The 12,496-nt window shown below is 33.8% G+C and overlaps 1 protein-coding gene across 1 annotated transcript; it reads right to left on the reverse strand.

Moving 5' to 3' along the window:
* Positions 1-624: 624 nt before the first annotated feature.
* On the reverse strand, positions 625-12,155 carry LOC137926052 (facilitated trehalose transporter Tret1-like). The gene is made up of 11 exons (XM_068769589.1): positions 12,084-12,155; positions 7,671-7,823; positions 6,591-6,793; positions 5,530-5,716; positions 4,731-4,895; positions 3,939-4,075; positions 3,411-3,503; positions 2,244-2,355; positions 1,988-2,102; positions 1,072-1,227; positions 625-710 (listed from the first exon to the last, which is right to left on the reverse strand). Exons 1-11 carry the CDS (start codon positions 12,145-12,147, stop codon positions 680-682), a joined length of 1,416 nt encoding a protein of 471 aa, XP_068625690.1. The 5' UTR covers positions 12,148-12,155; the 3' UTR covers positions 625-679.
* Between the last annotated feature and the right edge of the window lie 341 nt (positions 12,156-12,496).

Raw genomic sequence — 12,496 nt, forward strand, 5'->3', positions numbered from 1 at the left:
ATTTTATAACTTCGATCCGTTGCTTGTCCAATGCCAACTACAAATCGATATATATAAGTTCAACAATAATCGTGAGTTCTTTTAGGAATGTAACTACAACTTCACCAGGTGAATGTCTACCTTCGGAAAATCAATTTTATTTATAAACAGTTACAGTGTTCTTATTTATATACATAACTAATTATTAAACCATGAACGAATTAATAAAAATATCTTTTCATATAAGTTCTTATACAAACTCGTTTTTGCGTGCGGCTTTGTTCGTGCACTTCGAATTGAAATTTGAGGAGCATATTGCAGCGAGTACGATTCAGTGATTTTTAGCGTTACTATGAAGTTAAATACTTAAAACTAAAAAGCACCGATGTCAGCATTTAAACGAACGCTTTTTACGCCCTCGTGCGAATTAGGTTTAAAACTTCTAAAGCTGTGTGAACAAATTTGAAATTCATACATAGAAAAAAATTCGACATTCACACTTACCTAGGCGTTGAGTTTGCTATTATTTCTTAATACTTTATTTATTTTAATAAAACAATAACTTTTTTACAATCTATGTTTATTAAAAATATCGACTCTAAGACTATAACTAGTGCTATATTTAAATTTTATAAACATTACTTCTTTAGGCTGCGACTTACCAACACGTCTCATAAATTAATCAATACTTTTGGAAGGGCTAAACATCAACTGGAGGAACTTCTTTGCTCCTGTAACATAAAAAAAAAAACCGTAACCGGGATATCTCAATAAAAATATTTCCTGTTTTTCTAAAAAAAAAATATAAAATACATTTTGAAGTAAATAGTGTAATGTTTAATCATGTAATTTTAGATATAATAAAAATGTAAAATGAAAGACAAATATTTGTTAGTAAATATTTTTTGTTTTGTAGCTGATATGATAAAGATGATGATGCCTAAAGAAATAAATATTAATTAAATTGATTTGTAATATTTGTAAGTACTTAATGGAACTTTTTTGGCTCTAAAAATACCTAATTTTGTAAGATAATATAGTATTATGTGTAACGAGATCAGTTTATGGAAGTTGTTACTGAGCGAATCTTACTTGTTATTGAGCATGTCCTGTATCTCATCAAAAGTCTTGCCCTTGGTCTCGGGCAGCAGCGGACTAACGGAGAATATGAACCCGAACCCACAGCACACAGCCAGGATCCAGAAGGCCGTGTATATCCCGTAGGAGGCCGCCACATCGCGGAAGAACCTGCTCACCATATTTACACTTGAGTAACGGGAAAATTGTTTACCATATACACGTCATGATAAAAATTTGTTCAAACGATGTAAAAACAAAAATTATCAAAATTCACACACAACTGAAAAACTTTTACCATGACAGAGAAGGAGAAATGGGCATGAATATTACCAGAATGGTATCCATGAGACAGTAAAACAAGTAGAGGAAGGAATAAGAAATGGAAAGATGATGTTAGGAAAACAGCCGGTCCAATATGGATACGCAACACAAAAGATAGAACTGTCTATTTAGAATTTTTTTACCTTTATCACGTCTCTGCATTTTATTATCGCACAAATATTCAACACAAGTTAGCGGAAAAATGAAAAAATGTTGGTAAATATTCATGTAAGAATGAGATAATTTATATTGAAATGTAATAACAAAAGTTTTTCTTTAAAACTGTGAGATAAATTTGGCCAAAACCATATCTATAAATAAAAATATAACTATCAGAAACGGAAATCTTTCCCTGAGTAAAATAGTTTGAAACTCAATGTATCTGTCATAGAAGCAGGGTCTTTTGTAGAGTTTTGTGGACAAAATATAACTTTGCGTAGTTTCGTAGAAGAATACACAACTTTACTTTAATTAAAAAAAATGACCAGAAAGTAAAAAAATGATCAATTTTGATTTATTTAATCTAAAAAACGTGTGTAATATTTTTTATTTCGACACATTTTAAAAGTTGGCGCCTCACTTTATCCGGTGATGTATAAAAGCATACCTGGTCCATACGAAGCCAGCGAGCCAGCACATGAAGGAAGCGATTCCACTGGCGAGGCACTTGGTCTTCACCGGGAACATCTCCGCCACCAGGATCCACGGCACTGGACCTACGCCTGCACCAAACCACTTAAACTTCATCTTCGTCGGAACATCAAGACACGTTTATGTATCAGTTACACGGGAATCTATTTTACAAGTGTATACAGTTGCATACTTTGAATAAAGATTATAAAATGAAATAGCATCATACTAACCGAGCGTAAAGAGCACCATGTAGACAACGAGGCAGAGCAGAGGAATGAAGGCGACGCGACCCACGTCGTACTTGTAGTGCGTATCCAGTAGCGCGTATATGCCGATGATGCCCTAGAAACACACTTTGTTATAACCAACTCAAACTAATACAGGAAACACTCGAAGAACAACGTTTAAATCTCCTGTCGCATTTCAGTATAGTTTCATAGTGATCACTTTATAACGGGTGATTGGAAATGGATAATAGAGATTTGCTGAAAGATGAGCTACAGTTTCACTTTTTTAAAGCTTCTACACTTGTAACCAATCACCAAATGCTAATAAATAATTTTTATCGAATTAATTATATATTTTTTATTGAAATTCGGAATGCAGAATACATCAGGTATGTGAAAAAGAATATAATGTGCTAAGAAGTCAAAAGATATAGACGCAATGGAGATGAAAGTAAGTAATAGTTAAAAATTAATTTTGCAGTTATATGTTTATCTAAATTTTAATTTAAATTGGGTAATTTTTCTAGGGATATATCTGCATTGTATGAAAGTACGATTTATTAAAAACTTAAAAACGTGTCTCGTAAAAGCTTTGTGGCTCATTAGTAAGTTCTCAGTCGCTCAACGAGCTATGCTAGTGATTTTTCTACGAGATCGAGTAGACGAACGAAAGTAACCGAGATAGCTTAGCGGATTGGCAAGTTGAAGTGGCAGTAGGTAAGTCACATGGAACAGATTGCCGCTGGGGCTGTGAGGTTCTGGAGTTTTAAGGCTAAGCCGTCCACTCACAAGATGGACAAACGATTTTGTTTAGGTCATCGGATGACACTGGATGCAGGCCAATTCGAACAGGTTCTATTGGAAATCTATTGGAAGGCCTATGGAAATAATAATGATGATTATGTTAATTTAAACACTTCAAAAATATAATGCATCGGTTGATCGACACTGTGCCCTTGTGTTGCAGGCGGTTAAAGAAAGCGCCATTAATTTTAAGCTAGCAATTTTATTAATTTAAAAATGATTAAATGTTTAAAAATGGAATTGCGTATAATTAAAGCTTTTCTATTTACCATTTATATATTAACAATTTTTGTTAAATCAAAGATATCGAAAACTAATTTTGTCGTAAATTCCGAGTGATAGGTGTGATTTTGAAATTGCACTTACCAGAAAGATAGTGAGTCCAAGTGAGGTCGTCCACATGAGCAGTTTCCTGCCGAGCCTATCCACCACAAGAGGGGTGATGCAGCTCGTGATGACCTGAAATGAAAAAGTGAACTAAAACACACTTCCGTCGAGTTTCCCGTGGACTCCTGGGGGTCTATTTTAGGGAACCAATGAAGTAATGAAGTAAACATATAATATTTATTAAATTTTCTAACTCACGTATATTTCTACAGATCACTAAAAACATTTGTTAGTATATGTATTTTTTCAGGTTTAAATTCTCCACCGTAGCTATAACTAGGAGAATATGTCGATGACAATGCCATTAATGGGATGCTCCATGGCAAGTCAATTTCGAGCACAAGACGTACCTTATGGTGGACAATTATGTCCTTGGATTACACCTTGCGTGTCAAGCTTGAAGCTTACCTACAAGAGACTGAAATATATTTGTTATACTTCACCGGATACAAAGCCAGTTGTGAAATTAACAGTTCAGCTCTTGTAAAAACTGGTGGTTAGTGTTACCTGTACGCATCCCATGATGATGGTCCCGTCCGAGGCGGAAATCCTGGTGCCGACTTTCACGAGCAGCTCTTCCATATAAAAGAGTAGCACGTCTATACCCGACAGCTGCAGTAACATGGCGAGAAACACGCAGATGCCTGCAAAAAGGCGATAATTGCAGTCCTTATAGATTTTGAAATAACAAACTAAAAATAAAATTTTGGAAATTAGTCTTAGTTTAGTTAGTTTGGAATTATTTTTTAATTATATATAGAGTATTATTAATCTATGTACATTCACCAACGTGCTTAGCCACCAGCTACTTGTATTTTTTACATATTATTGCCACATCGTTTTCGTGAAAAATTCTACATTGTAAGATCCATTTAGCAACAGGCTGGGAGGTCGATGCTAACAAGACCCGTTTAGAAGCTGGGGTATCTGTATCATTAAAAAAATGCATATTCGTTTACTTTGTCAGTTGTGATAATTATAAGAATTAAGAATTTTTGTAATTTTTCTGGCGCATTTTATCATTTAACTTTTACGCTTTATTGGCAACTAAGTTGTGCCGATTTCTTTATAATTATATAAATTTTCTATTTTGTTAGTGTTATACGCGTAATTTTGGATCTTCGATTTTGTTAATTACACGTTTATAAATAATGTTATTGCCAACTATCAGCAACAGGATTTCGAATTGTTAGTAGTAGGATTTATAAACACTTCATTTAAAAGGAAGTAAATTATAAAATATGTGCATTAGCATTGATTTCTCACTGTGATGTTTATAAAACATGTTATTTATCGCACCTAAAGCCTTGACATGTCCCCTCGTAGCCCACAGGTCTTTAATTGTGGGCTCCACTTTGAACTCGCGCGCGACCATCGCCTGCAATCCTTCCAACTCCGGCTGTACCTGCTCTTTGTTCAGTCCACGTAGCTTTTGTAATACATCAGAAGCTTCATCAAAGCGACCTGTAAACAACATTAAATTTAACTAAACCTAACACAGGATGATTGGTAATAGGAATAAAAGTTTTAAAGTGGTAAATAGATTGGACACTATTATGAACTGTGTAGCTGATGCTACATTTGGTGCATTTTAAATTATATCCGTGCAAGACCGGTCATAGTGGCGATCTTTGGGGGAAGTTTATGCCTTGCTTGGTCGTCCATTGGTTGAAAAGAAGATGAAGAGGTGCTATGAAGGCTATATACTTAATAGTAAATAAGATGTGAGATGATCTCACAAGGAGGCTCAGAGACAACCAGAAAGCAATGGAGAGGGCTATGCTTGAAGATTCGCTGTTAGATCGAATCGGAAATCGAGGAGATTTGCAAAAGAACCACGGTCACCAATGTAGCTCGAAGAATTGTTCATCTGAAGAGGCAGAGGGCGGGAGATATTGCTCGTGGAACAATGATGGTGATCTTTGATGGAGGTTTTATAGTACGCATCTATTGGCTGATGTGATGGTAATAATGACGACATAAACCGGTTTTTAATTTTGTTTTGACTTATAGACGCGATTAAAATTACTTTTCAATCTGTTTTTTTGGAACTCTAGATGAAATATATCAACAATTTAGTTTTATATAATTCACTAACCTTTGTAAACCAAAAAGAACGGAGTCTCAGGGATTAACCACGTAAAAGGCACGTAGAAAAGCGACAGTATTCCCCCCGTGGCAGTCAGACCCCAGTACGAAGTGAAGGGACCGATAGCGTAAGCCAGGAGGAATCCCACGTTGATGAAGAGCAGAAACAAGGCGCTTAATGAGCCACGGATTTTGTCCTAAAAGAAAATTATTATCTAATAGATTCAGGCGTTACTTTGCGGAAATCCATCCTAAGTAAGAAAAGGACTCATATATAGCTACTTCCGTGATGTAGCTGTAGTCGTGCAATAAAGTGCACCGCCCACTAGCCCGCTGATACGAGTAAATGCGCGTGCAGCAAACAATGCGAATTACATCACTACCACCGTTAAATCACTCGACACGTTTTTCACCCCTCCACGGGGCATCCTTACTCCTGCACTTTATTGCACGACTACTGTTACATAGTGGAAGTAGCTATATATTAGTCCTTTTCTTACAGAAAATTATTACATTTAATAAAATCTTTCACTCTTTTGAAGACTCCTTATATAATTATAAATCTATTTAATTTGGTTATTTTGACGTTCTCCAACAGGTGAGGAATTATTATTATAGAATAACAAATAAACATCGTCTAATGCCGAGAGCTGGTGACAAAATATGTCTCTACCAAACAATAATCAATCTTCAACAATTGCGCGAACTTTCAATGAGGACACGCAGTGTACAGGTTGAATTGGTTATAGATGTACTATAATAGTTTCAAATGGGTAAATGTGATGAATGTGATCTCAAAAACAATTGTTCCAGATGTTTAATAACGTAATGATAGTTTATAAGAAAAAGCGCTTACATAATTAAATATAGTGTACATTATTCTTATAATTGACATGTATTTTTTTATTTCGGAAACGTTTATAGTTTAATTTATTTACTAGTTATTGGCTCACTTGTTTAACTACACTTTCATTTTGTATATATATGTAATTGCACACAGCTGTAAATCTTCTATACAAATAAATAAAAAAGTTTGCATTTAAAGGATGAAATACAAAGGTGAAGATTTACCTCAGCGATCTCACCAATGTAAATTGGCACGGTCGCGAACTGCATGCCCGTGGCGCAACCCCACGCGATCCGGGCCACGTACAGAGTGGGCAGGTTGGTGGCCACCCCAGCCAGCAGCCAGCCCAGCAACAGGGGCACGTTGGAGCCCATGATAATCCATCGACGACCGATGTACTTCGACAGCGGAACCGTTATCAGAGGACCTGCATGCAAATGGAATGAAGTTTTATTAATCATCATCACAATCATCTTTCTGCTGTTCTAAACTTTATTAATTACAACTTCAGAAACTATAATATGTATACTTTTGACCTCAACTTGTTATTCATTTTTTTTTCGAATATTACAATGTTATGTATTATTTTAACTACGGTGAATTATCGAAAATTTTATACTTGCATATTTTTTTTCTATTTTTGTAATTTCTTTCCCAACTCTCATCTTTAATTATAATTTCGAGCATCGACTATCGGCCATAAAAATAACATTGAAATTCGAATAACAAGGTTATTTACTGAAAATCAGCGCTGTATTATGGATTAAGCAGTGCAGTATATAAAAAGGGTTCCCATTGTTGGTATTCCTACTTTTATATAGTTTTTTACCAGTAAAAATTTTAAGTTAATCAAAAATAAATAATCTTTCTTTTTGCCGTAGGACATTCCCAGCTGGATCTAGGCTTTCCCCACAGATTTCTCATAGGACTAGTTGGAAGCATTGCATTTAGGGTCTTTAGACAGTCTAGCAGTTTTATTAACATTAATATTGGAATATATTGTAGGGGTATTTTTATGTATTCACTTATTATGTAATACTAATCCTTAGTTCATTTATTTTTAGTATTAACTAAAAAATAAATTTGTTCATTCGTATGTTTTTATAGACCTTTCTTCTAATTGGATCTACGTTAACCATAAAGTTATAGAAATTTCCGCTTTGCTTCATGGATACTAAAGGAATGACATTATAAGAATTAATATTTCTCATAAAAGAGATCACATAGGTGTCTCGAAAGTGCGTGAAAAAAAGAAAATAAAGCGTGCGGTTCGATGTTGTTTTTCTAGTTTCAAAGAAACTTACCTAAAAGCCCCCCGAGTACGAGAAGAGATCCTATCCAGGATTCCTCTTGCAGTGTTGGCACGTCCGGCAGCGGGGAGCCCGGTCCTCGCAGCTGTGGCAGCACTGGCGACGTCCATCCCATCGACATGCCCGTACACAGGCTGCCGTAACTTGCTGTCGAGGGTGTACCACACTTGGTATTTTATAAAAATAAGCAAGAAGGCGTATTTTTAAACCTAACAAATGCAGGGAAACTTACGAGACTCTGTTGTTTAAGGAACAGAAGTCGATGTTACAAGGGGCGTTAGGAAAGGCAGCCCTGTACCAAGCTGCACTCAATTGCTGGTCCGTTTTGGCCACGCATACCGCGAACGTCACCTTATTTTAACGGGAGTTAATTTATTTCACTAAGAGGATGTATTAATATGTCCCCTTTTATTTAATTATCAACATTATTTTAGTTGAAAGACTTCTACTGCTGGACATAGGTCTCCCCTATTGATTTCCAATAGGAACGGTGGTAAGCATTATCCAGCGTTTTTTCCACTATCTTAACGAATTCCCTCTGATGTTATTTATAACAATACAAAAATTCTTTAATAGCGTTCCATATGGAATAGTCACACTATTTAATTCGCACAACTTAATACAACTGTTAAAGGTTCATAGTAATGGAATGAGATTATGCCTGGTAAGCAATGTCTTTGTCATCTAGTGCCAGTAGATAATGCTGGGCTAGAATACCAGGATACCTCCTTGCATATCAAATCTTTCAATAGGCATTTGCTTACAATTTTAAATACAAATTAAATATTATTATTAACTAGCAAACATTCATTGTTTTACCGACCTTGTTATAACAGCGCTGCGTACGCTTTATTTATTTATATATATTTACAAGGTAACCATGTTAATGGCAACGATAATAGTTTTAAAATGTTAGTCCTTTAAATTCAAAAACAATTAATAATAATTCATTCAAGTATCAAAGCCAATTAAGAATCAAAATTTATTTTAAATGCGAGTATGCTTAATACTCGCATTTTAATTTTATTAAAAAATGCTTATATGTACAAAGAAAAATATTGTTTTTTAGTGTTTCGTGTAGTTACAAGAATGAAGGAAAAATTCATTCACACAATATTTTGTTCGAAAGAATGTAATATAAAAATATTTCTTTGATCCTTTGTTGAAATACAGGTCATTGAAGAAAATTTATTCAAGAAATGGAATAACTCATTAATATTGTTAATGGTTTAATATAAAATAACAACGTCGAGGTAAATTCATGTATTTTGTAGTGTCCATATTGTAGCTTAAATTAAAGGTTTTGAAATCCGTTGCCGTATCAGATTAGAAATAAAAATAATCAAATACATGCCTTGTATTTTTTTAATCCTGGCCAAATGTTTCTACTGGGGGCTAAAACCAAACTATTTTTTAATTCATAACTTGCTTCAACAATTAAATCTTGTAAAAAATGGATATTTAAAAAATAGAATCGCTTACTTTTACCACGACTTGAGTGACTCAAAATATGCACAATAACAAAAGTTCTGATACATAGTTAGCACTTTTATTACGTCATTTATTGAGATCAATATGTGATGACTTCTTAAATGCTTAAGTATGTTAAATAATTAATAAATAAATTCGAATCCATGTTATTAAAAATATTACAAAAGTGGAGACTTAAAGACTAAAATAGCACTGAATACATATAATAACTCTATGACAAACAATAACACGTTGGATACAGGTCGTTCCCTACCGCTCCTATTGGAAATTTATGGGGGAGGCCTATGTTCAGAAGCGGACCTCTTATGATGATGAAGAGGAAACAGATGTCCTTACTTACGTAGCAATTTTGATGGTTACCCTATATCTATGCGGCTTAAATAAAGCAAATGAAGTTTGCAGCTCAGGCGGATACAAAGCATTCTTGTTTATTATTATTAATCAACAGACCCTTGTCTCGTTTACCTTGAGGCTTTGTCGCACTTGTTAAAACACCTTTACTAGATCACTGATGCATATTTTATTCCGTAATAAATCAATTTTGATTTACAATAATAGAGAAGAAAGTTTTACTCACTTGGATGTATTATGTGAAAGAAATAAATAAATTTTATTTATTAACTATTCTTAAAATGTATTCACATAATTTTTAATTAAGTTATGATTGTAGACTTCTGGATTGATTTCAGAAACGCATAAAACTAGTGTAATTATACAAAATTAACGCTTCTTATAAACAGTAGAAGGTAAACATGAGGAAGTCAACATATTCTAGGATTTAAAATCGGTATATATGTGAAATCCACTCAATCGTTATGTTTTTCTTTTTGGTCTGGATATTCACTGTTTCCTTATTGGGTTGGAAAGGGCAGAGTGCGAAATATGGTTAATCTAAACCTCATTAATGTGACTCAGTTCTGACATGCGACATTACGGACTGTGTGTGAGGACTCCCGAGGGGACCTTGGGCTGGGCTGTCACTCAAGTCGATTTCTTAGTTTCTATTCAATACGTTTAAATTGTCTATTTAAGCAATGAAGCTATGCGGTGGACTAGGTCCTGTATTATGCAGAGAAAATACTTGTTATTATCCTCTCTCTGAAGAAGTTAGTGTCTCGAAAAATGAGTCAATTTTTTTTGTATCAAACTCATCTACTGCATCCTCTAATTTGCATATAGGCCATTGAGTTTACGGCGCTTGTCCGATTTCTTCGCGTGACAGCTGTATGGTCTACGCACATCTGTGTTACTGACCAGTCAGTTCATAGAACTTCTAACCACACGAGGTATGAGTTTAGCGGCTTCTCAACTTGATGAAATAAATAATATAGCAGTTCAAGTTGAGGTTCCCGAGAAAGCCCTCGACTTGGGTTGTTGGAAAGAGATGTAAGTAATCTTAACTAATAGTAGAATTAGTGATATTAAACAAAGAGTTTAATATGAAAGGGGTTGATTGTAACTTCCAGGTTTTTGTTCTTTCATTAGTGGTCCCAACAGAGTCCCAACAAAGTTGGCCTGCCGCAGATACAATGCAATACAAAAAATAAATTGATTAAACATTTTTTACGTGATTGAATGTAGACAAAAAAAAGATTATATTTCCATTATAATGCTTTATGGTACACGAAGGGACATGTGTTTTAATTTATGGTTCGTATGGGAAAAGTGATGATAATATTTTATCTTTGTAAGTTTACTGATTTTTTCTCCATGAGAACAAAAGTAAAATTTGCCGAGCTGGTCGAACTGTACTCAATTTTTTGCTGAGCGACACTTTCGGGTATTTGCTATATTTATATATAGACATCGATTTATGATTTTAAATAATTGTAACATAAATTCAAGGAAAGAGACAAATTAATATATAATTTTTGATAACTCTTTTTTACTATAAAGGCGATAAAGTATAGAAGTATATTACAATGCGATTCTGCTTTGCTTTTATAAAACAAGATAAAGTGCAGGATAAAAATAGCGTAGGCCACCTTGAGTTCTGAGATTTTACGTCAAATCGACGAAATAATCCCAATATTCAGGTCCTTCAAACCGGAATGCGGCAATACGTTCTGTTCCAATACAGAAGTAGTCGTTTAGTAATATAGTAAAGTAAGAAGTAATATATAGCTATTCTTTACTTCAAATTATTTATAGTGATCACTTGTGTTGGTCAAGAAATAATGCTAGAAGTGTCTAATTGGATTCAAAATGGACTTAAATTGAGATTCCCTACAATGACACTCTTTAACATAAAACTACGAGAGCTCCAAACGCACCCTGATTTGAAAATAACCAGAAAAAAACATAATGGTTTTTTTTTTGGTGATCACTTTAATGTTTAGTAAGAATATTTAGAATTTTGATATGTCACACCCTTCTCTAAGTTCAAAGGCGTTCAAATAGTAATTAATTATTGGCAATGTTTCAAAAATTCTATTTATTTTATCTACTTTGATAGTACACGCGAAACCGACAGATACTAAATAATAACCATTGATCAAAATTAAGTGATGCACGATAACAAAGCTGCGTACGTATTATAATATATATGAATACGTTTGTAGCGGAAAATCGGTGCCAAAATACTCAAGTTAAAAATTAACATTTTCAAGTAAATTATTGGTTTTTCGGTTCTTATCTTATTGATTTTTTTTGCATTGAAATTTTTTTTTCTTATTCTAATATTTATAAGTGCGACATCATATGTGGCCCGCCAAAAATTTTAAAACTTAAATTGGCCCGTTGATTAAAAATGTTGCTCACCCCTGATGTAATGTATTTGTTTTATCCAATAATGTTATAATCGCTTGAGAGATAGCATAAAAACAAGTTTGTTTCTGGTATGCGTAATTTAAATAGGCCTTCAATTATTTTATTTATTAATATAACAAAACATAAAGGAATTTTCATTAAGCTTACCCAAAGAAGCCGCTAAATATTGGCGCCATTTTTGTTTTAAATCTGCTTTATAGACTTCCAACATAATCAGCCAGTGACGTCACTAATAAAAAAAATAACTTATTTAATAAACGAATAATTTAATTATTGTATTTATGTTTATTAAAAGTAAATCAAAAATAAATAAACACTTAATTAAAATCTATGCACAAAACGTGTGCACAGTCGGCCATTGCATTTAATTCTGTACCACAATAACAGTTGTATCGTAAAAGACAACTAGTTTTCCCTTCACAATATTTTTTGTTGTAAATAGGTAATTTGTTAAAAACAGAAGCGGTTACAGTAAAAAAATAATTGCCAATCAATTGAATGGTAACATTGAGGGAAAATTGTTTTTTTTTTCGACACACGCGAGTAAATGTTTTGAATTG

Source organism: Battus philenor, unplaced genomic scaffold, assembly GCF_028537555.1.
Source record: "Battus philenor isolate CCGP_79_NKW_IND1 unplaced genomic scaffold, ilBatPhil1.0.hap1 SCAF_28, whole genome shotgun sequence".
Taxonomy (NCBI): Eukaryota; Metazoa; Arthropoda; class Insecta; order Lepidoptera; family Papilionidae; genus Battus; species Battus philenor.